At 39.7% G+C, this 27,611-nt stretch overlaps 1 protein-coding gene across 8 annotated transcripts in view; it reads left to right on the top strand.

The window, feature by feature from the left end:
* SFMBT2 (Scm like with four mbt domains 2) overlaps positions 1-27,611 on the top strand; it is a 251,723-nt gene that overhangs the window by 175,259 nt on the left and 48,853 nt on the right. For all 8 annotated transcript variants that reach the window (XM_066279374.1, XM_066279376.1, XM_066279375.1 and 5 more), the window contains 4 exons: positions 4,571-4,697; positions 20,372-20,485; positions 23,046-23,088; positions 25,643-25,713. In XM_066279374.1, the coding sequence (XP_066135471.1) occupies positions 4,571-4,697; positions 20,372-20,485; positions 23,046-23,088; positions 25,643-25,713 (355 nt within the window). The remainder of the gene's footprint in view (positions 1-4,570; positions 4,698-20,371; positions 20,486-23,045; positions 23,089-25,642; positions 25,714-27,611) is intronic.

Below are 27,611 nucleotides of genomic sequence, written 5' to 3'. Positions count from 1 at the left end.
TATTTTTAATATTTTTATTTATTTATTCATTTTAGAGAGGAGAGAGAGAGGGAGAGAGAGAGAGAGAGAAGGGGGGGGAGCAGGAAGCATCAGCTCCCATATGTGTCTTGACCAGGCAGGTCCAGGGTTTCGAACTGGCAACCTCAGTGTTTCCAGGTCGGTGCTTTATCCACTGCGCCGCCACAGGTCAAAAGTTAATTTCTTATGCTAAGAAGAAAGACAGAGTTCTCTTTCTTGGGGACAGCAGATAATACAGCACAAAGCATTTCCAGACCAAAGACTTGTTTTCTAGATGGCTCCTGCTATTGCTGATGCACTACGACTCCACCTATAACGTTTTCTACAGGGTAACAGACAATGAGAACTGAGAGGAGGAAAGGGTTGACCTAATAGAAAGAACCTCAATACTGAGCACAAATCCAAAACAGATTTTGGAAAATGAACTAGATTGATTACTGAGTTACCTTGTACTCCTAAATACAGAAGCAAATTGGTGGCAGAGTGGAAGTCAAAGCTTTGTAAATGATTCAATGAACTTTCTACTTGGATGGCAAAGGAAGTTCTTCTGTAGCTTTGAAAGAACTGTATGGTGCATGCCTAGGTGGTATGAGGGACAGCTGTGCCCATGCCATGAGGGCAGCAGCCAGTTAGCACTCAAGACCTATGAAGTCCAGTGCTGTCTTATTGAACTTTTTACCATGTTGACGTCACTCGTGACAAATCTACTGGCTTTGTGGCCTTTCATTTGGGATCATGAAACACTTCATCACCTCCCCAAACCCCTTTACCTTGTGCTTTCTACCTGACAAGAACAAAATTCCTTCCTTGATTCTTTAGTTTTGGAAAGAAAATCCTCACATCTCCCTAGCTCTGGATTTAAGGAGTCATTTCTTCTGTGACAGCATAGTTCCACCAAGGCTTCTTTTTAATCTGTCTTTTGCTCCCGTTTGGTCAGCTGTTGTCCAAATGGATTTTAATAGTGGAGCAAGTAACCACATCCCCAGACGGCCTCTGAGCTTTTAGGATTTAGCTACCCAAATTAAGTCTGTTCTAGTAAATACACTGGCATATTCATTAGGGATGTACTTGTTACAAATATACCCCTTTTGCTTCTTGATCTTTGTTTATTTAATTGACAGGATTATTATTGGCCTGTTGACATATGCATTGCATTATTGGTACTTTGCTGAATTTTATTAGCTTGCTTCAGTACTCTTTAATGGGATGATTATTATGAATTCATTTTTTAATCACATATTTAATGTATATCAGAGTAGAGGTACTTTGGAAGTGGATGCATGAGAGACATTTTCCTGAGGATATTTAACAGTCATAGGCAGTTCTGAAATGGATTGACACAGCCAAATGCTTAGTAAAATAAACTCACAGGTAACGGTTTTGCCATTGATTCTTTATAAATTACCCTTAAGCAGTGAGTTGAAACTAAAATAGGTTATGTGGTTGTAGCTTCCTCTTATTAAGTAGTATAAAATGCCTTTTTAACTTAAGAGGCTTTTCAGGCAGTCTGTTGAGTTGTATTAGAAAGAAGCTCAGTACATAATATGCATGGATAAGTTAGGATGACTTGAAGGAAAATGAGTAGCTTTAATTCTTATATCCAAAGAAACACAAAGGAAAGGAACAAATTGGTTTCTTAAAATACATTGGGTAATTTTACTCTGTTTACCTAAAGATAAACTTTCATTTATAAAAAGACATGTAAATGTGAATTACTTTTCTTTCCTTCCATGAGTAACAAAGAAATGCAATCTATTACTTATAGGAACTTGTTTATCTCAGTTTATTTATATATTTCAAAATATATATATAGTATTGCAATGTCTGATTGCAACTAAACACTGGACAGAATACAAACAGCTGCCAGAAGGATGTGGAGAATGACCAAAAGCAGAGAGATTCTGGAGGGAACAGATGTTTAGGAGAAAGGAAGACCAGGGTATGATCATCCCAAAATCTTTAGTTGAGTGATCTCATATCAGCCATAGTTGACAGCATATGGGATGACTAAAGCAGTAATATAAAATTTATAATCTTTTTTGTCTGATGAACCTGATTACAGAATTTCAGCCACCATAGCTACTGGAAAGTGAGGAGTTACAGACAGGGGAGAGCTAGGAGGAGGAACCACAAATTTTGTGTATAAACATTGCATAAATCTTTGATCCCTGAACCATGTATTTGCCAGGCAGACTCCTAGTAGTAAATGATGAAAAAACTGACCTGAGATTTGAGCTGCTTCTCAAGAGACAAAAGTGTATAGTTTGAGTCCAGCCAAGTGAATTGTTTGCTAAAATAGACAAATCAACACTCAGGAGGAATATAACACAATCCAGAGTTTCTATGACATAACATTAAAAACATCCAGATTTTAAACCAAAGTTGCTCATCACATGAAGAAATAGGTAAATCTGATTCACTTTCAATAGAAAGATAATCAGCAGAGACCAAACCCAATATAACCAGATGCTGGTAACAGACAAGTGTTTTAAAGACCCTATTATAACTAAGCTTAGTTGTGGAAAATGTGGGCCTAAGACCAACTCCTTCAGCATCCCCTGGGAAGTTGTTGGAAATACAAATTATTTGGCCTCACTTCAAATAAATTGAATCACAAAGTTTGAGATAAATCCCAATAATCTATGTTTTTAAAAAGCTTTCCAAGTGATTTTGACATATTCTAAAATTTTAGAAGCATGATATAAAGGAAAACATTCTCATAATGAATGAAAGATAGGAACTATCAGATCTGAAGTAGAAGTTTGAAAAAGAGAGGTTTTAAAACTGACTAATACAATATCTGAAACAAATTCATTGGAAGGGCTAATAGCAGAATAGAGATAAAAGAAGACTGAGTTTATAAAATTGAAGATAAAAAATATTTTATCTGAAGAACAAAGATAAAAGATTGGCAGGGTATTAAGAAGAAGATGAAGAGAAACTTGGATATCTGAGGGACAATCTCATGTGTAACTGGAGACTCAGAAGAAGTGGACACAGACAGTGTGGAAGGAAAAAATATACGAACAAATAATGATCCCAAATTAAACCAAGTAGCTGAAAGATCTTAATCTACAGGTTTAGGAATTCCTGTGAATCCCAAGCAGCATGATTACAAAGAGACCCAACTTAGTCAAATTGCTGATAACCAAACATAGAAAGAAAAATCTTGGAAGTGTCCAGAGAAAAATGGTATGTCTCAAATAGAGGAATAAGGTTGAATAATAACAAACTTCTCATTAGAAACAATGGAGGCCAAAAGACAGTGAACCAACTTCTTTAGAAGGCTGAAAGAAAAAAAAACATTCTATATATAGTAGAAATAAAATTTAAGAATGAAGGTAAAAGTAGACACTTCACCAAGGAAGAAATACTAATGACAAACTTATGCAAAAATACTCCTCAACATCATTAGTCATAAGGAAAATGCAAGTTAAAACCACAATGAGATGCTACTAGACTTATTTATAAGAATGGCTAAAATTTGCAAAACTGATAATAATTATTTGATGAGGATGTTTAGCAACTGGAACTTGATACACTGCTCGTGGGCATGCAAAAGGATATATTCGGCAGTTTTTAGAAACATACATTTACCATATGATACAGTAATCCTGTATATGTATATATATATAAACTACTCAGCAGTAAAACAGAATGAGCTGCTGATTCGTGCAGCATAGATGAAGCTCAAATGCATTTTGCTTAGTGAAAGAAGCCAGACTCAAAGGCTACGTAGCATATGATTCAGTGTGTATGACATAATGGAAAAGGTGGAATTTTAAGAACAGAAAACATTTTTCAGTGGTCCAGGAATTGGAAGCCTGGGAAGAATTGTTTACCATAAGGCCAGTGCTTTGGAGGTGAAGGGGCTGTTGAGTATCTTCATTGTGGTTATGGTCGTATAACTGTCTACATTCATCTAACAGCCCTACTCTCATAGAACAGTGTGCCAAAAAGAGTGAATTTTCCTATATGTAAATTTTAACAATGGGAACTTAGAAAGTATAAAAATAAGCAAAAAAGCAGAAAAGCCAAATAAAAATAATTTCAGATAGAGGACAACCCTGGGAATTCATCACTAGCACACCTGCACCAAAAGAAATGCTAAAGGATGTTCTTCAGGAAGATGGTCCCAGGTGGAAAGTCAATCTCTCTCCCCTAACACCCTCAAATAGGCCCCGGTCTGCTGTTGGTGAGGAACGTAGAGAAGTAGAAGAAATGATTTTTGGCTCAGTGTTTCGGTAGGAATAAGAGTGCATATGAGACTGGAAAGGAAACTTATCCATCCTCTCACTCATTCTGCTCCTACAAGCACCACCTATGTGCCAAGCTGAGTTCTAATTTCTGGGATACAAATGAAAAACGCATGGTTATTTACTCATGAGTGGAGGGAAAGACAAACATGTGAACAGGCATTTGTTTTATAAATAAGGTCTGTGTGTGCATGTATGCCTATGTGTGCATTTCTGCTGTGTCAGCTGGCCAGCTCTGTTGCTGCACGCTATCTTGCTGTGGTATCTACTGGCTCAGTGTCAGTTCTCTCTTTCAGACATCATTCAGTCGGGGTTTCACAAAAAACATGAAGCTTGAAGCTGTAAACCCCAGGAATCCAGGAGAACTCTGTGTGGCCTCTGTCGTGAGGGTGAAGGGGAGGTTGATGTGGCTTCACCTGGAAGGTATGCACAGTTTATACTCATTCTGGAGAATTTAGGGTCCATCCAGAAATGGCAGAGTGCAGAAGACTCCAGCACTTCTCAGAAGTGCCCTTTTTGTGTTCCTTTTATTTAAGCAGATCTTAAATTATTCAGTGTTCTGAAATAAGTGAAATGAATCAAAGACACATTTGTACAGAGGCTCTCATTTTAATTTAATAGTTTCATTAATTGAGATGCTGGAATGATAATTATGTTAGGAACACAGTGTCTTTTTTTCCCCCATAACTATGATTGTAAAAGCTAATGTCAAAATTAAATTAATGTAAGTCACTAAAACTGGTATTTGAGGTCTTGTTTAATATGAGGATAGAATTGTATATTTTAAAGTGAATAATACCCTTTACTTTGGTTTCTTTGTATAAATGTTTAATTTTTTTCTTTACATAGTATGTAGCTGGAGATGACTTTCTCCCTAGATATACAAGGTTGGCCAAAAGTAGGTTTACAGTTTTAATACAAATAAAAAATACAATAAATAATAATACAAGAATAAACTCTGTATATTGCATACTCAGAACTGTAAACTTACTTTTGCCTACATTTGTATAATAAACAGGATTTATGCTTGTTTGTTTAATAGTGTTTAAATTGTTCTTTATAGCTACATTTTATTTATAATTGTACAGATAATTCACAAAACAGTGTACTTTGTAAGCAGAACCTTGATTAGATTTCAGATTTAGGTAAAAGACTATATGTTTTCAGTGAGAAAGAATTGAAATGAATTTTATTCCTAAGATTTTCCCATCTTTCTGTGACTTACAATACTTTGGGTTTTGTTTGTTTTTCAGTTTCATAGCACTCAATTATTTCAGGTGTCTATGGAAAAAACAATAAGACTAGATATGAATAGTGAAATTATGTTATCTTTTCTGGTCTATATTTTAAATCTTATAACATCTTCATACTACTATTGGAATAAAGAATTTGGAAGATTATAGAATTGCTGCTAATAGCTTTGTCCTTATTTCATCAGTAAGCAGATCTAAAAAGCATTGACAATTTTTATTCTTTTAAATATATTTTTTATTGACTTTACAGAGAGAGGAGAGAGAGAGAGAGAAAGAGAGAGAAAAGTGGGGGGAAAGGAGTGGGAAGCATCCAATCACAGTAGTTGCCTCCTGTATGTGCCTTGGCCGGGCAAGCCCAGGGTTTTGTACCAGCAACCTCAGCATTCTAGGGTGATGCCTTCTCCACTGCGCCTCCACAGGTCAGGCAGCATTGAAAGTTTTTAGATAGGCCTACAAACTCATCAATATTAGAGTTCAAGAGAGTGGGAAGGTTAGAGAGATGTGATTTTAGCTGAATGTCATATGTGTCATTAATTCCCCAAAAATGGTTTAAAGCATTACCATAGTTTAGGATTTCTGATTTGAAATGAGGAAATTCTCAAAAAGTAATCAACTTTTTGAGAATTTGGAGTTTCAAGTAGAATGACCTTTAATTAGAATTAGCTAAAAGGTAGACACATGCACAATAGTGATAATTCTGCTGCTACAGGAACAGAACGTGACCTTATTTTCATTACTCCACGTGAAGTTGACTCAACTGCTGCTGGAAAAATAGGAGTTCGTGGGTGATTTTGAATCCCTTAATTGAACATGCTACCTAATACTGTGCTAAGCCATAGTACAAGACTGGCATCTTATTTGCATTATTACTCTGAAAACAAAAATGCTAAAGTTCACAGCCTATGTGCCATCATTATTATTTAGCACATTCTGGTTAAAATTCTTTGGCAGTCATAATTTATTTAGTAGTTTGTACTTCCAGAATGCTTTACAGCTGTTAGTTGCCTAATGCAGATAGCAGTTAAGAGTGTCCTGAGTTTTATAGATGGAGAAACCAGCAAAGTTATTAAGATAGGCCTGGAGTTCAATTTCATTGCTCTTGACATCTTCTTTGTTGCTTAATTCAGTAGACCCCACAGCTTCCCAGTTCTTAAAAGAATGATCAGTAACTTTAGTGTATGTTTGCCATTTTGACAGCATTTTTCTCCTTGCTGCTGTTTTTCTTTGAGTGTAAGTTTCTGGGTTTACAGCCGAGAAGGCCAGGCCAGGGCGCGGCAGCTCTTCTGCTCCCGCTCCAGAGCGCCTTCTTTTTTCTGGGTTTACAGCTGAGAAGGCCAGGCCAGGGCGCGGCAGCTCTTCTGCTCCCGCTCCACAGTGCCTTCTTTCTTCCGCACTGACAGCTAACATTAGAAAGCGGGTCAGAAAGTGCATTGCTCATTTTTCCAGAACTTACACATTTAAAGAAAAAATTTAAACAATCTGTTTAATATTATCTAACTGGAATTATTGGTCAAAATTATGTATTTGTTTCATTGAATAAAGTAAAATTCCACTCAGTCTCCTTGAACTGGCTTACATTTTTGTTTGTTTGCTTGTTTGTTTTGTTTTGGGCCCTTAGTGAACATTTGCTGTTTGATATAATAGCATGCTTACTGGTGCTTGTTTCTCATTATTTCAGTTTTATGTATATAGTGTATATAGTGTTTTCTTTCCTCAGTCCTGGGGAAAAAATGTTAGAGATTCACTATGGTCACTTTGTGGCTGTTAGAATATTTTTATGATGATGGTGATTCTGATTATACACCATTTATTTGACACTTTAAATTTATAAAGTACTTCATAACACTTTATCTGTTATATTTGTGCATTAAATTGATTTGAAGTATTTTCAACACATCACTAATTGACTACTTTTAGGTCATTAAAATGGTGATTTTTATTTAATATTTCACCTTTCTTGAAGTCAAATAGTTCTTTAAGTATGTATAAAGGAGCTGATGTTGAAGGGCGAGCAATGAATAAAATATATGAGATGAGTATCACATTATTTTAGGTGCATATTTGGAACGAATCTCAAGCTATTAGCAGCCACTGATAGTGAGCAAGGGCAATTCATGGTGGTGAGGCTTTGTGTTTTGGGAAGTACATTGTCATGCTTTCTCTTATGGTAATATTCAGCTCTAGGCAATCATGTACAATTATGAGATTATTTATATAACAGAAATTGCATTCATTTTTAATGCCTCCTGCATTGCAATCACACACACTGGTTCAAATGACCGTGTCTTCATCTTTACAATCCAAGTCACTTCCCATGCATTTCAGATCATTTTCTTATAGGCATTCTGTTCTCCCTCACAGTGTCGTAATGCATTGCCTTCTTGGTTTCTCTTATCCTCATTATTATTGATATGATTTTTCATTTAAAAAAGATGTGATAGCTCCATATTCCTGAGTCTTAAATATTTTAGTCTTTTGGCTAAGGAAAAATATGCATTTTATATCATAAAAGATGTGATGACTTGTAGTACTGGTGGTTGAGGCCAGGCAGGTTCACATGGGATTTGAGCAGGCAGTAGAGGAACTGTGAAGCCAGAGAGCCACGGGCCATTCCCGTTTGTTAGATTGTAGCAAAGGTGGATGAGCAGACAGGCAGGGAAATACCTCTTCCCATGGCAGCAGGCCAATGATTAGGAAAATGGTCACTCTCAAGGATGGGCAAGTGAACCGCCAAACAGCCCTGAGTAAAAGTACCCATAATCTTACATAGGCTATACACACATGGCTCTGGCATGAGCTCACACACTAATCATGTAAAGTTGCAAGTGAACAAACCTAACACAGCGGTTTTCTCAACACTCCACCCCTTAGTGTTGCTTGCCTCACGATCTACATGAAAGATACCTTCCGTGATGGTCCCTGTGTGAGGAGTGAGGTGTATTACATAAACAGAAACAGTACAGACTATAGCAACTGTATTACAAAGGCACAAGCTCTACAAAAAAAATGACAATAATTACAAAGGTGCCCTTAACAATGACATCTCCCCAAGCACCCAATGGATAACACACTTCCACCTTCTATGGCCAGGTGCCGCTTGCCCAGGGAGTTAACTGGAAACCCACCTCTAGCCCCCTACCCTATGGTGTCAACAGGCTATCCATCGTAAGTGGGGACCCTGCACAGTCCAGGGTTATGTCCATTATAGAAAGTGTGCTTGGTGCATCTCTGCAACTGGATGGGAGCAGGTGAATGGTGCAGGAGGGCCTCCACAGATGCCTCCCCTGCCCCAGTCAGGGCCTTTTGTAGTACTGTCCACAGTGGCATGTCCATCCAGCAAGGGAGCTGGTGTCCCCCTCTTGTTGCAGTCCCTGCTTCAAGAGTTCATTATATCATTCAGTGATCCATCCACGATAGACAGCCTGGCTGACTGTGCAAATCACCGAGGTAAAGGTCCATTACAGGAAACTAACCACACAGCTCTTTGAGAACGCATCTCAGCACCTATCCACAAGCACTCTGTTCATTGCCACAGCCACATCCAAACCCCTCAGAGGTCACAGGGTCTGGCAGGGTCAAACATACTCAAAGCCTGTGCCACCTTCACAGTTTTTTTTAGCTGCTATAGTCTTGCAGCTATGTAGTGCAAACACCAGCCAATTTCTTGACAGCTGCTGGGGCCATTTGTTTCCATGGCTGGAACCTCTGTTCTGATTTAAGCTGCCACCGAAGCTCCAAACAACTTTATTAGGTTTGCCATCCAATTTCCTCTTATCTGCCCTGAACACAGTCAAGTCTCCCCACACCTGTGTTTGGGTCACGTTTACAGGTCCGTTTCTCGTATTAGTCGGGAGGGCAGCATGGGCAGCAGCCTGCATGGCTTTATGGCTCCACCTCCCCCAAATCTGCCCCCATCTATGTAACAGCATTGATAGGATGACCCACAGAGGGGCTGAAGATAGCCACCAGTGACCCACAAAGGGCTGGTGGGGTGCTACAGAGAATAAGGTCCCTCATCCCTGCCATAAACACATCTTCATCTGGCTCATGGGACCTCAGTTGAAAGCAACATTCTTCATAGTTAACTCTCAGAGGACCTGCTACAGCTCAGTATATGACTGCCACTGACTCACTATCCCTGGCAAGTCCCCAGCATTCTGTCAGACCGTACAAATGGCAGCCATCACCCATACTAATAAGATATATTGTCATGGCAGTTCTGAAGATGCTGCCTAAATGAAGAGTGTGGTAATGGTGTCTAATTTCTCCATCTCTGCTCCAGAGAGCATGATGCCATCCATCCCCTGTGTCCCACAACAGCAGCAACCAAGCTGCCAGGAACTGGGTGGGTTTCTGCCTGAATTTCACCCCCAACTTCATCAACTCTGTCTGATGTAGGCCAGACAATAGAATGCTCAAGTATTTGTGGAGGGGGTTGTGCCTGCCCTTGAGGCACTTTTGGCTGCTTCGTTTTTACCTTTTGGGTGAACGTTGGCTGGGCCCTGAGTCTGCCAATGGCAGTTTCAGCCCAAACCTCCTCTTCCTCAGAGGAAGAGGAATGGAAATGCCTGCTACTACTGACTCAGGGTCCCTTTGCCGGCACGCCTTCAATGACTGCTTTGGCTTTTGTGGCTGCTGGCTCTGGGCCTGAAGCTGAAAACGAAACTCTTGAACTCGTTGTTGTTTCTCTAACAACTGGCACTGCCAGTGTTCAGCTTCTAGGGCAAACTGGAGCTCTCAGACTCCATCAACTGTGTCAGCTCTTGCTGCTGTTGGTACTCAGTCTCAAGCTCACACTGGAGTTCTCGAATTCAAGTAGTCTCTCACATAGAGCTTTCAGTTTCTGTTCACCAGGCTGTACAAAACACCCAGCCAATGGCCCCCAACAGGGTAGTCACAGGGAACCACATTCTCAAGAAAAGCCACTTCTCTATTCCACTCTTCAAAGGTGTCAGTGGCTCCATACCAATCCGATCCAAATCCTGCCCACTACGCCAGATGTAATGCTGGTGGCCAAGGCCAGGCAGGATCACATTGAATTCAGTCAGATGGTAAAGGAACTTCAGAGCCAGAAAGCATTGGGCCATTTCTGTTTATTAGAATCTCGCAACAGCAGACAAGCAAACAGGCAGGGGAAACTACTTCTCATGGCAGCAGGCGAATGAACAGCAAAGCGGCCCCTTGCGTTGGTGGGCAAGCGATCTACAAAAAACACCGAGTGAAAGAACCCATGGCCTTATTATGTAAACTACACGTAACATGGCTCTGCCACATGCTCATGTACGAATTATGCAAAGTGCAAGCAAGCAAACCTATCAGAACTGTCTTCCCAGCACAACTAGCATGCTTTATTTTTGCTAAATTATTTAGCTCTTTTAGTTGTTGCCACTATGGTAACTTTGTAGAGCTTTTAGAGCATGAGCAGTAAAATCTGGTTTTGAAATTGGGAGCGCTGTTACAGATGAAAACAGATAGGGGATTCTCAGTGAGTTTTGCACTTAGAACGTAGGGAGAGAAAAATGTCCTGTAGGGTTTGTTTCATTTCCAGTTTGTAAAACATAGTGTATAAACCAGTCTGTGAATCTGTGTGATGGAGGTATCACTTCTGACAGTAGCATTTTAAGTTCAGGAGTGGCATCTTTCCTCATGAACTTCACATTCTACATTGACAAGTACACAATGTGCAGGGCCCGATCCAAACACAGCCCCAGTTTTCCACAAGTGAGAGCCACTGGGACCAAAACAGGGGCTCATGTAGAATTTCAGTGTACAAATTCAAACACAGGATGCAGTGACAATTCAAAGACAGATGTGCTCTCTCCTTTGTCCTTCTTAAGAAATGTATACTCTTTGGAATTGTGCAGTGCCAGTTTTTTACTCATCTGTATTTTTTCTCAGCTTCTTAGCTATGGTGAGGTCGACGTTGATGCGTGAATCTCTGCTGGTTTTCTTTTCTCCCTTTGCTGTTAGTTTAGGCATCATTTCAGGTTAGAACACAGCACACACCTGGCAGGACAGTCCTCTGACCAGGCCAGGCTTGCAGGGCCGTGCCTCCCCTCTTCACCTGCCATGAGCAGTGTCGTCGGCCTCCAGCTCTGTTGTTAGGAGGGATGGCGGAAAGGTGCAGGCCGTTCACTCTTGGTACATGGGCTTTCACGTCATATTGTTTTGCCATTACCTTTTCCCTGATCCCAGGCATTTTCTACTCTAAATTGCTCTGATTCATCTTTTCTAGATGGTAAATGTCTAGCCGTTAGCCCGGGTGCATGTGTGACCTCGCTTTGCAGAATCATGAGGGGGTCTCACTGCTTCCCAGAGAGATGTCCAACTAGCCTTTTCTCAGTTCAGTCCCACCTGTTCCTTGCCTGCACTCCACTGCTTCTCCCAGGCCTGGCAGTCTGAATTAGCTTGCTTCTTGCCATCTTTATCTTCTGTTCTTTGTAGACTCTCAACTGTTTGATAAATGAACAAATAAGTGAATGAATAAATGAAGTAATATAATAAGTATGGTTAATGGAGTCTTGTGCCTGAGCCCCTTGTGGGCTCCATGTCACATGGAGATGAGGGTCAACACCAGGGTGAACATGAAAAAGTATTTTGATAAAGGACCTACATTGTTTTCAGATAGACTCCTGGAATATGAAATCTACTTTGGACCAGATGATCTTGTTAAACAAAAGAATGCTGACAATCCTAGCATGGTCTCCAGTCTCAAAACACTTTTTTTACATTTGAGGTGGGATAGTCCCCTTTGAGAGTCTAATGGAAACTATGGAGACTCAGAAAAATGCACTTGCTTGTGTATACAATTTTTGATGCAGTTTCAGATGATTCATGGAACCTAGCAAATCAGTTCTTGGATGGGACTTCCTTGGAATTCATGGACACCGGACCCAAACCCCCACAGGAAAGATTCCCAGGAGATATTAATAGATTTTACCTGTGTGCTGTCCAGTATGTGGCTTCTAGTCACATGTGGCTGTTTCATTTTAAGTTAATTAAAATCATTACAATTTCTGTTCCTCAGTTGTACTCTCTGCAGTCAAGTGCATAGTAGTCACCTGAGGCTTGTGGCTGCTCTTGTGCACAGCACAGATACAGAACATTTCCACCCACATGGAAGGTTCTTTTCAACAGCGCTGTTCTAGAGGCTCAACTGAGTCAAAAGTCAGTCCCACAGGCCTGTCGAGACCCAGAACTCAGATTTTCTTGTAATGTGGTGGCAGCAAAATGCAATTTACTCTGGTAAGTTGCTCAATGCCAGGCTGTAAGTTTCAGCATTTAATTGCAAGATGAAGTGGCTATTTAGGACCCATAGAACTTGGAAGTGGGAACTATAACCCATTCTGTCTGGCATCAGTGAAGAAAGCACAATGAGTATTTCAAGCAGGAAGGGAGTATTGTATAGCAGGAGAGTAGGTGCCAGAAAGATCACTGAAAGGGCTGGAGGACAGAAGTCACGAGGTCGACAATGGGCTCTATTTTAAGGCCACTGAGGAATCCCATTGGCAGGAAGCTGAGATCCATGGCCTGCTGCTGGCTCCCATCACTCTCACAACTATAAAGCTTGAGAGGAAACGCTGGAACTGCTGCAGCAGCCTCTAGAGACCCTTAAAGCTTACAGATAGAAATGGATGTACCAGGTCCAGCGAACACTCCATGGCCTTGCTTGCCAGCAGTAGTCACAACAGGAAAGTTGTTTCTGCGTCATTCTGTCCTTCGAAGCTCACATGAGTAGATACAGCAGTGGAACCTATTTTGAACTCAATGCCCTAATGTGTAAGGGAGCCTGGGAGTTTAATTTTTCAGATCTTCATCCTCTGCAGGCCAAAAGGAAGGTAGAACTTGGTGCGGAGGTCCAATTAGCCATAATCAGCATTCCCTCTTACTACTTAATCATAAAAAAAAGCTTTGTTGTATGGAAATCAAATATACAAGATCTTAGATTACATAATTAAATGATGGAGGCTTATATATACTTTACAGCACGTTAACTGATAAACAATAAGTTTCATTTTTAGATTAAGTAACAAAACAAGACATGCCTTGTTAGCTCTGCTCATATGTTGGGCACATTGGTGGATTAAAAGGAGGAATTTTTTTTAACAACTTACACTATTTTTTATTCTTTCTTTATTTTTTTTTACGTGAGAGGAGGGGAGATAGATAGACTCCTGCATGCGCCCTGACCGAGATCCACTCAGCAACCCCCATCTGGGGCTGATGCTTGAAAGCCATCCTCAGTGCCTAGGGCCAATGCTCGAACCAATCTGCCACTGGCTGTGAGAAGAGAAGAGAGAGAGAAGGGAGAGAGGGATGCGGGGAGAAGCAGATGGTCGCTTCTCCTGTGTGCCCTGACTGGAGATCAAACTCAGGACTTCCACGCACTGGACCGACACTCTATCCACCGAGCCAACTGGCCAGGGTCGACTTACACCTTTTCTGTTACTAGTCATTTCCCTTTTCTGTCTCCATTTTGTCCTCACATTCATTTTTCTCTTCCTCTTGTGGAGAAGGTTAATATACATTTTCCATCTCCTGCTTTGCTTGTTTTGTTTTTGTTGTTGTTTTTTAACTGAGGCTGTTTTCTTTTTATGTAAGTTTCTCTACAATCATTTGTAATTCTCTGTCTCTAGGGTGGTTCTGCCCCATTTCCCTTTTGCAACATTTAACTTACTTTGATCCTTCCTTCAAAGTCTCCACTCCCTATTTTCCATAGTGGCAGCAGGTGTCTCTTCCCCACTGACTTTTCCTTAGATCAGGTTTTTGGTTTCACCTTTGTTCTGCTTTCTTCACAGGTAAAGGTCAGAATTCTTCCAAGTCTTTTTCCTCAGTGCCCGTACAATCTCATCTTTCCTTGTGACTTCAAACAGCAGTTCTATGCCAACAAACTCATATACCCACCACACACAGCAAACATATTCATAACGCCCATTTCATCTACCTGCAAAACACCTCCGTGGGCACATCAACATTTTCCAACCAGACGTCACTATGGAGCTCCTGCATTTCCTCGAGTTTCCAGTCTGACTTAATGGTACCATTATTTTATCCAAGTTAGAAACCACAAAGTCATCCAAGTTAAAAACTCTAGAATAAGCCTGTTTTGTTTGCACCTCCCATGCTCAGTCATTTCAGTAGCCCAGTGCCTCTCTGTATCTTCATCTCCTCTCATTGCCACAGCCCAGCCTAAGTCTTCATCCTCGCTCTTAAGGTCTCAGTAGTTTCCTAGTTGCTTTCTCTATAGTATCTTCATGGGGCTCTAAGAGTGGGCTCTGTAAAATACAGGCATTGCCCTCCTTCTAACAAGCATAGAGTCTGTATTTATTATGGAGCTAAGACTCAAGACAGAGTCTTGGTGGCCAGCAACAGAATTGGCTCTGGCTATCATAGCAAAGTGAAAATTTGGGAGGAAGGCTTTTTGACAGAGGCTCCAGCAGGCTGACATTTTGATGAATGTGACTTCTCCCTGAGCACTTGCTCGTTCAAGAGATCTGAGCCTGACACCATTTGCCTGCAGAGAGAAGGTAGATCTGACTCCTTCTTCCGCAGTAACGGCAGTGGGTACCTCATAATGCAATTCTGCTGTAGGGATATGGGACCCTAAAAGGAATAAAACACATGATAGGCCAGAAACAACAAACAGCCAGAGAGAGAGAGAGAGAGAGAGAGAGAGAGAGAGAGAAAATGCCCACCTCAAATGCTTTTAAGGCTCTGGAACTAGGCTGCTTGGGTTCGAATCCTGGATCTGCCACTTGATGGCTATTTGATCTTTTTCTGTGTCTCAGTTTGCTTATTCATAAAATAGGGATAAAAATACTATTTCTTAGGGTTGTGGTAAAGATTAAACACTTGGAAAAGTGTTTGACCTGTAGTAAGTACGGTAAGTATTTGCAGTCCTGTATTTCTCTCTCTTTTCTTTCTCCACATAAACACATTTAATCCCATTTCTGTGGTTTTTCTTTAGGCTCTCTGTTTCTATCATGTCTGGATCTGCCAGCCACAGTTTTATTCCTTAGGAATTTAGCTCCAGAGCTGACAGAGAGATACTCTAAAATCTTATTCGTAATTGGGCACCTGCAGATGGAAGAAGCATACCCGATGACTTGAGGGGTTTCCAGCATCCAGTTCTTGCTTGCTTGCTCACGATAATCAGCTAGCTTTTTGTTCTTCTATACTTTACCTTTTAATTAATTGCATGCTGAGCCCATCACTATTTGGTGTGACCTTTAACTATTAAAGGGCGTACTGAACAAGGTTAACTTGTTTCCTTGAATACCTCTTGCTTTTCTTCTCACCCCAGCTTTTAACTGAGATGGAGGTATCATTCCAGTTCCATTACTGGAGTTGATGACAATCAACTGCCTTTCTCACTGTTGGCTCTTTACTTCTCTCATGTCCCTCTTGCTTCCAGTCCACCAGAAGCATCTCCTGCTCCTGTGCTCACCCCTGCTGGGAATGAAGCAATTCCGTCATGTTAGGTGTGTGATAGCAGCATCGTCACAAGCCATATCTTTTTTTTATCCTGTTATTTTCAATAGAAGAGTGTCGTAGTGCCCTGAGTCATCTGCTGGACTACAGCCTCTTTAATTAGAAAGGACAGTGAAACTTTGTAGGAGTGGATGGTAGCTGTTGCAATACTCTTTTAAAGTTCCTAAGTGATTCTAACCAATTTATAAATGCTTGTACATTTGCTTTGTGAGCATGGAAAGTCTTTCTCCTCTTAACGGTGAAATAATTCATAGTTTAGCTTTATTCCTTTTAAGGTAACCTGTCCTTCATTAATCTGACCTCTGTGGCAAGACAGTATTTGTGTATGAGACTTTTCCTTTCTTCTCTGAATATCTTGTGTTGTGTTGTTGTTATTGTGGTGGTAAGTTGTCACTGTAAAATAAATGATTCTTCCACAAGGGCCCAAAATACACAAAAGTATTATTGGTCAGATTCTCTATCCCATTCCTGTTCCTCCAGACTACTACCACTCAGTTCTTTTCCCAGAAGACACCCCTGTGTTAGTATTTTGTTTTTTTTGTCCAGATTTATTGTATGCACATATAACTGTATTATTTTCCCTTTTTAGACCCATGGTAGCATACTCTATGTACAGAGTATTCTGCACCCTGCTGAACACTATGTATTCAATTACATACACGTTTTTACATATATGCATATAAAGAGGTTACTTATACTTTTTACAGCGGCAGACTGTTCCATCTTGTGGATGTGTAGTAACTTAAATTCTTCCCTACAGATGGAGATTTAGGCTTCCTGATGATTTTTGAGGTGAAGATGCTGGATAAGAATGAATAAGTAGAATCCATACTGACTTGATGTAGCTGAAATAAAGTCAGAGATTGAGCATGGTTTTGGGTCATTTGTAGAGATTTTCTGTGAAATAATAAAAGTATTGCAGTGATTCTTAATGGAACATCTAGCTTTGCATAGGTGGTCTTGGCAATCCTAGAATAAACAGGAAAAGAGAATTGTATACTTATTTACTGTATTATTTTGTAAGCTACTAGGTCTCTAATCTTGGAAAACAAAGAGCTGTGTTCTAAAAGTTTATTCTGAGTTCAGCCAGATATATCCAGATTCATAGGTTGATAAAGGAAAATAAAAAAAAAATGGTACCCATCATTCATAACAGGATTGGAAAAGTTTCAGGGTCAAGACCACTTTGCTGGGAACCCACTTTTCCACTAGTTCTTATTTAATACATGCTTTAATGGGCTAGATTTGGAGGTGGAAGGAAAGCAGGATTATACCTTTCTTGAGAATATTATTGTTGACACATTGTAGCTTATAAATATTTGTTTAATTGAATGGAAAGCATGATCAAAGATTTTAAAGTACTATAAAGACAGCCATTGAAATGTATTAATGTATACATTGTTACACAGTGTATATATTAAAGCAGTTATATGATGTGATGTCTAAATTAGCAGAACAGTAGTAGACGACAGTCATGACAGTCATTTTCTGGAAGAAATAATCATAAAGTTTAATTTATGCTGTTTTTTGAAGTACCACTTTGACCTTGAAAATCTTATTTGTACGTAAACATAACTCTGGAAATACAAATATATCTAGTAGATGAATTCAACCTAGCAAAATTATTGAGCAGCTAAGAAACACATGCTATTTTTGTGAGTCTGAAGATGAGAGCATCTCATCTTCTGTGTAATGGAGCAACAGCCCAAAGACCCTCTTTGCTGCACCTTCTGCAGAATTGTGTGCCTGTGGGGACAAGAAAAATCACTTTCACATTTGAAGCTACCCGGAGTGTCTCTTTAGCATTTATTTTGGATGTTTTCTTATTTATTTGATGATTTATTTAACAAATAGATTAAATATTGATTATGTTACCCTTAAACAAATAAGCAGCCAGATACTTCTCTATCGAAATGGGTTTATTTGGGGACAACAGAGAATTTCAATTTAAGATGTTTGGTCTAATGGCACACCACAGAAGTTCAGAAGCAAAAGAGAGAAACAGTCTTTTGTGGAGTTGGGTGGGGTTGTTGTAAACAAGAGTCCACTGAATGCAACTGAAAGTTTGATGTACAGTGACTTCTCATTGGCTGAGTTATGGCAGCCTCTCATTGGCTGAGCTGTTACCAGGCAAAGGAGAATCTTCCTCCTGTTGAGGTAGTAAAGTAGTACCACTTCCTGTCAGGGATGCAAGGTATTCTCTTCCTGTTGGGGTCTCTTCTGGTTGAGGTCAGCAGTGCATTTTGAGTGACAGTTGCCTGAGAGTCCTCTCTTCTAACTTCCATCTTAAATGAGGTTTCAGTTTATTAATTTTCACAATTAAGTTGTATGAGACAGAAACAATTTCTGTTCATTCAACCATGTTGAAAATAATCCCTGTAGACTTGCTTGTGCTCATTTAGCTTATATATCTGTTGGATTATAGGAGAATTAAGCAACAAGTAAGTTAAGATTGATAATTTCAGTAATTGCTTTCTATGAGAAAAAATCAAAAGTTTAAAGTGACTAATGGCAATAATATATCTTTGTATAAGAATCTGCATTCAGTGCTCGCTTTGGCTGCACATATACCAGAATCTGCATTCCGAGTGTTCAGGCCAGTTCATTTTAATTTATTTTTTATTTTTTTTAGTGAGAGTAAGGGAGATAAAAAGACAGCTTCCCTCATTTGCCTGACTGTGATCCACCCAGCAACCTCCATCTTGGGCCAATGATCTGCCCATCTGGGGCCCCTTGCAACCGAACTATTTTCAGTGTCTCCAAGGCTCCAAGGAGCCATCCTCAGCACACCTGGTCTGATGTGCTCGAATTAATCGAGCTATGGCTGCAGGAGAGGAAGAAAGTGGGGGGAGAGCGAGGGGAGAGGAGCAGGTGGTCACTCTCTCCTGTGTGCCCTGACCAGAAATCTAACCTGGGACTTATACATGCCAGGGTGACATTCTACCACTGAGCCAACCAGCCAGGGCTTGTTCAGGGCAGTTTATATGAACCAATATATTGGTTTAACACTAAATTGGGAAACTACATTTATCAAATAACATACTCTGTTTTCACAATATCTACTTTAGGATGAGGATTAAGAGGTTGGGAGCCAAGGGAAAATGGTTAAGACCCCTTTGTGTTTGCTGCTCCTCAGCTTTATGAAGTTATGTTTTTTGAGGTGATATGATCAAAAATGTATCAGATGTGTGATGATCTGGATGTGTGAGCAGCTATCTTTGTATTTTCATCTTGGTTCTCAGTGAAGAAACCAAAGCGAAGCACAATGAAGCTTTCAGAGCCAGTTAGTCACTCTCTGTTAATAGAGCCCTTAGCTCTTGATTCTTGGTTCAAGACTGTCTAATCTCAAAGTGCTTTTAAAAAAGAATTATTGATTCAGAGGAGAATTTTCTTCTTTTCATGAGTTTTCTGGGTTCCAGATTTACTCTTTCAGTAGCAGAAGCTCCTTGAACCTTTAGTAATCCTATATTCTGATCTCTTCTGATTTTCAGGCTCAGCTCTGATGCTGATTGATCACAGGGCACTATCATGATTGTGAAACAAGAAGTAGGCAGATCCTCACAAAAAAAGACAATACTCCACGGTTTGATTCCCAGTCAGGGCATATACTCAGGAACAGCTCATTATTTCTGACTCTTTCTCTCTCTCTATCTCTCTCTCTTCTTCTTCTCTTCTGTCCCCTTCCTCTCTCTCTAAAATCAATAAATCTGGTGTGAATGAATTAAAAAAGGATAAAAACAGACAATACTACATATATGACTTTTGTGTCACTTGGCAAAAGTCTGCAGGCCACAAACCGTGTTCAAAATAAGTAACTCCAATCACACTTATAAGGGAACTTGTTATAAGGGAAATTGTGTTGTCTATGTTCACTGCTTGTAATTGGTGTTATGGAGTCTTACTAGTTATTTTTAACAGTCATTTTTAATTTTCATTAAAGGTTGACCTTTGCTTGGTGTTGGGTGAAGAACATCTTGGTGGCTAAAACATGAGCCCTGTGGCTCCCACCCCAAGCTCAGCCACATTTTTTAAATTTCAAAGCTTGGAAACGAAGAGACTTATTTCTTCTTCTAGCTTTTCTGACACCAATGCCACTTGTCCCTGGGCTACTTCCTTTTCCCTCTTCAGTGGGAGGTATCTCTCTTTTCAAAACCCCCACTTTATTGGAACCCCTTGCACTCTTGCTGTTTTATATTTCAGGCACTTGTATCTGTCATAAGGCTATTGGTTTTGTTTTTAATATTCAGGAGAATGTTTTCTTTCCATCTCAGCTATGCTCAGTATTTTCCTCTCTTCCTCAAAGTATTTTTGGTAAAACCTGTTCGTACCTGTCACCTTGACTTTCCGATGCAGGTCTACAGGCTCCTGCTCCAGAGTTTATTGTTGATGTTGAATCCATGGACATCTTCCCAGTGGGCTGGTGTGAAGCCAATTCTTACCCTTTGACTACACCTCACAAAACAGTCCGTAAGTATCACCTAACTTGGAGCTGAGACGGATAACCTCTGGGCTTGGGGTGAATAAATAGGCAGTTTTGTAAAGAAAATATAGCTAAGTTGTAAAAACAGAAAAAGTTTCAGATTTCTCACCAATGTTTTAATCGCATTTATACTTTGCATGAGATGAACATTTCACAGGTTGTCACGGAGAGGCAAAGATGAAATATCTGGATCTTTACTCATGTATATAATTCATTATTTTGATTAAAATATTAAACTAAATTCTGTATTTTTATATTATCATATCTGAGAAAGGACTACTTTCTTTCATGAGGTTTAACCCAAGTCATAATTGGTCCTAGTAATTTAGTGACATAAATATAAACACTTAATTACTCTTAGCAGTAACTAAACTGTGAGATTTCAACTGTACTTTGAAAAGAACATTACATCACATCCTTCTGATCACAAAAATACCAACTGAAACCAGTATCATTTGGGAAAAAAGGCAATCCAGCAATATACATACCTAAAATACATACAACAGCTGACTGGTGGTGGTACAGTGAGTATAGTCCTAGGACACTGAGGTCCCAGGTACTAACCCTGAGATTGCCGACTTAAGTGCAGGCTCATCAGGTGTAAGTGTGGGCTCACCAGCTTGAGCACAGGGTCACTAGCTTGAACGTGAGATCAAAGACATGACCTTGTGGTTGTTGGCATGAAGCCCAAGGTCGCTGGCTTGAGCAAGGGGTCACTGGTTTGGCTAGAGCTTCCCACCCTCCTGCCCCGCCCTGCCCCACCCTGGTCAAGGAATGTTTGAGAAGCAATCAGTGAAGAACTAAAGTGTTGCAACTACAAACTGATGCTTCTCATTTCTCTCCCTTTCTGTCTCTCAAAAAATAAAAGAAAGAAAAAAATACAACATTGTATTTCAACATACATTTTTTGGGCCTTATCTTAGAAAGGTACCATTTAAAAATCTTCAAACCTAATAAATCCTTAATTATTCTACCATAGGTGTATCAAAAATATTATTTAAAATTTTAGGTCCTTAAATATAAGGGTTTTAATTTTTTATGAAATAAGCTATATTTCTCATACTTTTAATGAAAACTATATGCTAGTTTTACTTCTTTCTAGCAGTATACCAGAAAGTACACTATGTGTATATTAAGTGTATTATATGTACACTTACACAGAATCTCAATATTGCTGTAAAGGAAGTTCCATCTCACAGCTGGCCTTCTCATTTCCTGATGCTAAAAGATTTTGAAGGGAACTAAAAAGTCTTATTCGATATTCGTCAAGAGCAGGGTGGGACATTGTGTGAAATAAAGAAGGTAGCTCTGATTGTAGACAAAGGTGGATTTTAAGTGATTCTTCTCTCCCAGATGCCACACTGTTCAATGAGTCTGATCCAATGAAAGTAAATTTTCCCATCACTTTTAAAATATTTTTAAATTTTTGACCTCAGAATAATTATTTCAATCTCCTGGCATCCTTTTTATTTTTCTCTAAATCTAAACCCACCAAACTTTGACAGATTTAGAAGTTTGTTGGGATTAATTTAGGCTTATGTTGGAAGATTCAGGACTGGCTGTGCCAAAAATAGATGCCAGAAACTCTGGTCTGTCTTTGCTAAGGTGGTTCTAATCAATTATAAATATGAACTGGAAATGTTCTTTTCCAGAAGATTATTATTGAGTGGTTTATGTTAATATTTGACAGATATAATTGTTAATCACCAATCAGACTTTAAATAAAATGTTTTAGTTTAAAAACATGCCTCTAATCCTATTTGGGAGCAGCCATTGTAATTACATTATTTGACTTATCACACTTTCTTTGGGAAGAAAAGTCATCTGGATAATTGTTCTTGCACCAATTCATCTTACTAGGTGTGTTCATGTGAGGTATGATATGTGTGCTATTTTTCTTATTAAAATCACATCTTAAAATGAAGCAGACAATATGTACTGTGAACATTAAATGTACTAAATTTTATTTAAACCTTATTTCTGATGTCAATTTTATGCTGAAGAAATTAAGATAAAATTGTGGCATGAATGAAATAATTTTTCAGTAATTAAATTGTTGCTTTAAAACTGACAGTTTTAGCCCTGGCCGGTTGGCTCAGTGGTAGAGCGTTGGCCTGGCGTGCAGGAGTCCCAGGTTCGATTCCCGGCCAGGGCATACAGGAGAAGCGCCCATCTGCTTCTCCACCCCTCCCCCTCTCCTTCCTCTCTGTCTCTCTCTTCCCCTCCCTCAGCCAAGGCTCCATTGGAGCAAAAGTTTGCCCAGGCGCTGGGGATGGCTCCGTGGCCTCTGCCTCAGGCGCTAGAATGGCCCTGGTTGCAACAGAGCAATGCCCCAGATGGGCAGAGCATCGCCCCCTGGTGGGCGTGCCAGGTGGATCCCGGTCGGGCGCATGCGGGAGTCTGTCTGACTGCCTCCCCGTTTCCAACTTCAGAAAAATACAAAAAAAAAAAAAAAATCTGACAGTTTTACACTAAACTTTTTTAAAAATTCTTTTGTCTAACTACCAAACCAAGCTGAGTTCCCTTTTTTTTTGGCCTGTTTTACAGCACAAAAGAAGAGAAAGATTGCAGTTGTGCAACCAGAAAAACAGTAAGTCCTCCCTCCCTCCCTCCTTACTTTCTTTCATTCTTTCTTGTTTGCAAGAACTAAGTGATAAACTATAGAGTGTCTTTATAGAGAATAGAAAACATGGTTGTTGTATTGGAGAGTTAGTTAACACATACACTGTAGTAAAAGATGACAGTGAACTATATCCACTTTGATTTACTGTACACTTACTTTGTGTTTCTGAAGGAACTTTTACTCCAGACTGTAACTTCTCACTGTGATTCCATTTCAGCATAGCTGAAAGCCACCCCAGTCTCACACATTACTAGTACAGTGGTTCCAATTACCCAGGAGGCCAAGCAACCCCTCCCAGCATGCTTGGTCACTGGTCCTGGCCAGGCCTGGTGATTAGAGGTTTCAGGCTACTGCCCAACTCCACCACCTCCTAGCTGGTAAACTTTCATAGCTTGCTTTAGCTTTTTGCATATCAATGCCCTCATTTGTAAAATGCCTATTTCTCAGTGTTTTTACAATAGTTGACTGAGATTCCGAATGTAAAATCTGTAGGCCTTACATTGTTCAATAAATATAGATTATCCCACATTTCAATTGTAATTTTAGGAGGAAGGCGTGTGTTTGGGCTGCATGCATAGATACCCTCAGTATGTTTTTAGAAACATAACTCTGGGTTACATTTTTATATATTATTGGAAAATATCTAGAATATACTAAAATACACATCCCTTGCCAATCCTTTCTATTTTCTTAATGTACTGGTGGAAATGAAATTGGAAACAGCACTTTTTTTATGTGCCCAAGTTTAAATTTAAATGAAATGAAGTTGATTAATAACTGCATTGTAATTGGAAAGTGAAAAACAGTTTTGTAGTTATTTCTTGCACATTCATTTCTAAACAATATATCAGGTTTAATAATTTGACTCCAATTTTATCTGGTTATCTTTGAAATAGAGAATAAATAATAAAATAATAGTTTCATCATTGAATCCAAATTTGAATTTATAGCTCCTTTGCAGTCTGTGGATCAGCGGGGTTTTTTTTATTTTTTATAAATAAATAAATTTTTATTTTAATGGGGTGACATCAGTAAATCAGTGTACATATATTCAAAGAAAACATGTCCAGGTTATCTTGTCATTCAATTCTGTTGCATACCCATCACTCAAAGTCAGACTGTCCTCCGTCACCTTCTATCTAGTTTTCTTTGTGCCCCTCCCCCTCCTCCCTCCCTCCTTCCCTCCCCCTGCCCCCCACAACCACCACACTCCTTTCCATGTCTCTTAGTCTCGTTTTTATGTCCCATCAATGTACGGAATCCTGCAGTCTTGTTTTTCTCCGATTTACTTATTTTACTCCGTACAGTGCTATCAAGATCCCACCATTTTGCCGCAAGTGACCCGATGTCATCACTTCCCATGGCTGGACAGTGCACCATGGTGTATATGTGCCACATATTCCTTATCCAGTCCTCCATTTTTTTTTACAGTGATTAAAGCCTTTAAGCAAACTCTTGGCCAATACAGTAAGAATCCATAAAAGAGTAGTGTCCTTACCATGTTCACCAAGTCCAAGTTGGACCCAACACCATGCCAAATCCCTGAAAAATGCAACTCAACCCCAGTTCAGTCTGTTAGGAGCTGTCACAAGGAGCAGTAGTCCAGGAAAAGTCCACATCCAGGAAAAGTCTGCATGGCACTGGAATTGTTGTCACAATTCTATACTTTGCATCAGACACGCTTGTCAGATTGCTAGGCTCTCGTCTCCAAAATTTCTGGCTCGTTATGTCTGCAGTGGGCCCTGAGCATCTGCATGCCTAACACATTCCCCGGTGACACTGCTCTGCCAGCTCAGAGACCCTCACTTTGAGAGCCAATGCTGTAGATGACCCAGCTAATATCTCTTATATTGGTTTACTTAGACTTTATGTAGCTTTTCAACTGTGGTTTCTACCCAGACGATGTGGAGGTCCCTGTGAAACCCATTGTACCCCCCCCCCCCACAAGGCTACATCTTTTTATATTTATTTAGCAACTTTTTACTGAACGGCAGTGTAGAATAAGTCTAATTTACATTTTAAGAATCATCAGTTCATAGGTTTTCTTTGAAGATCTGGCTTTAGTGTGGCCATGACCTACACAAGTGCAGTTACCAGAAATCAAAGTTCAGCAGAAAGTGGTTTTCAATTAGACATTGAGGAGAAATCTGACTTTAATTAAAGTCAACGTAAGTTGATGTTTCTTCATGGCTAAAATTCAATTAAGGATGTTATTATAATGCTATCACAAGACACCAGCCCTAGAGTGACTTAGAAGGACCTCACTGATCAGTGATGGCCTCTAAAGGGTCAGGTATCTTGGGGTTATTATGAGAGTTTGGGGTTATTATGAGAGTTTGAGAACAACCTGTTTGAAAGATCTTATGTGTTCTTCCTGATGTTGCTCCTAGATGCGCGCATCTTGCTAGAGTCTGAGCTTTGGGTTTCTCTAATAGTCACTTTAAGTTGAAAAAGACTTTGGAATGTAATAGTATCTTCTACAGAGTGTGACACATGAGAGTTTTCTTTTCTTTACCTTCAGATTGCCATCCACAGTGCCTGTTGAGAAAATACCTCATGACCTTTGTTTATTTCCTCCCCTGGACACCACAGGTAAATGAGCCCATTTAGGGCTCTGTCACTTTCCAATTTGTTCTGAGTAGAGACATGCACATAATTTAGGTCCATATGAGGCCATCTCAACTTTGAACCTAAACTCTTTTACTCTGTTGTTACTTATTAATGGGATACTTACTCTTTTATAAAGAAAAAGAAAAGGTTTTTCTAAGCTAAATTCTTTGTACCTTATCTTTTCTGCTCCTTGGTCAGTAGCCCTAGACAGCTCTCTTGTTCTGCAGGAAAAACGTCCACGTGCACCTTAGAAATTGTGAGCCCAGTTAAGTCTGTGTGTCATAGAAAATCATGTGGAAGAAGAAGTTGAAAATAATCATTATTAGGGATTCCTTTTTTGAAATTTTTTGCCAGTTCCACTTGCATTTTTACAGTATTGGTTAATACGTAAGTCTCTTCAGGCTTTTGAATTATTCTTTAAAACCCTCTGTATTTGAATAACTGGTCATGAATAATATGATTTTTAATATACAAAGTCCTACATCATATAGTAATCTTTGAAAACACAAATGCGAGTTACCCTTTGACCACAAATATGATTGTAGACATGTTGGTACATTAAGTAATATATGTGGTTAAGAATTCTATTTTCTAGTCAAAGTGAAACCTGCTCTGAATTTTAGGGTTAAAACCTATATTCTATTGGAAAATCCTATTAATTCAAGTCATCTTTGTCATAAAGAGAGCAGTTTGATGAGTGAATTTACTAAAATTATTTTTTTCTAAAGGTCTGGGTAGAGTAATCCTACCAAAAACTTTCCATGTAAATGTAGTTGTGAACTTTATTTTTTTGCCTGTTGTATAGAATTTGGACTTTAAAATGGTTTAAAAAGAACCATGTCTGCTACTCTTTTAGAATATGTAATTGTTATTTTACTGCCCCTTTTCAGCTGTTGTTGGGTTTTAGTTGAAGTTCCATGAAAACAAAACTTCCTGGACTGTTAAATTAGCATCTTAGAAATATCACTGTGAGTATAGCTTAGCTTGGAGCAGCAGTGGAAGAGCATGAGTCTCATAGCTGAAAGTGAAACCTCATCCTTTGTTTTTAGGCATCATGATGCTTTAGAATGATACCTTTTTATTTTAAGTGAGAGGAGGGGAGATAGACAGACTCTCGCATGTGCCCTGACCAGGATCTACCTGGCAAGCCCTGTCTGGGGCTGGTGCTCGAATCAACTGAGCTATCCTCAGTGCCTCAGGCTGATGCTCGGACCAGCTGAGCCATTGGTGGGAAGAGAGAGAGAAACGGAGAAGGGAGAAGTGCAGAAGCAGATGGGCACTTGTCATGTGTGCCCTTGCCATGGATCAAACCCAGTACGTCCGCACACCAGGCCGACGCTCTACCACTCAGTCAACCGGCCAGGGCCTAGGGTAGTATCTTATTATTTAGTTAACTCTTTTTTCCCAAGGCAGCTCAAGATATAACTAACCAATAACTCACTTAGTTCATTTTCTAAGTTGAAAGAATAATGAGGGAAATGAAAATTTAAACCACTGTAAGGAACATTTTATGTCTATTGGGTTGACAATATTAAGGAACCCTACAATCCCTAGTGTTGGCCTAGATGTGGGAGACGAGGAACTCTTTTTTTTTTTCCTTTTTTTTTTTTTTTTTTTGTATTTTTCTGAAGTTAGAAACGGGGAGACAGTCAGACAGACTCCTGCACACGCCCAACCGGGATCCATCCGGCATGCCCACCAGGGGGCGATGCTCTGCCCATCTGGGTTGTTGCTCTGTTGCAACCAGAGCCATTCTAGCGCCTGAGGCAGAGGCCATAGAGCCATCCTCAGCGCCTGGACCAGCTTTGCTCTCATGGAGCCTTGGCTGCAGGAGGGGAAGAGAGAGACAGAAAGGAAGGAGAAGGGGGGGGGGGTGGAGA

This window comes from Saccopteryx bilineata, chromosome 5 (assembly GCF_036850765.1).
Source record: "Saccopteryx bilineata isolate mSacBil1 chromosome 5, mSacBil1_pri_phased_curated, whole genome shotgun sequence".
Taxonomy (NCBI): domain Eukaryota; kingdom Metazoa; phylum Chordata; class Mammalia; order Chiroptera; family Emballonuridae; genus Saccopteryx; species Saccopteryx bilineata.
This window is presented reverse-complemented; position numbering and strand designations above follow the sequence as displayed.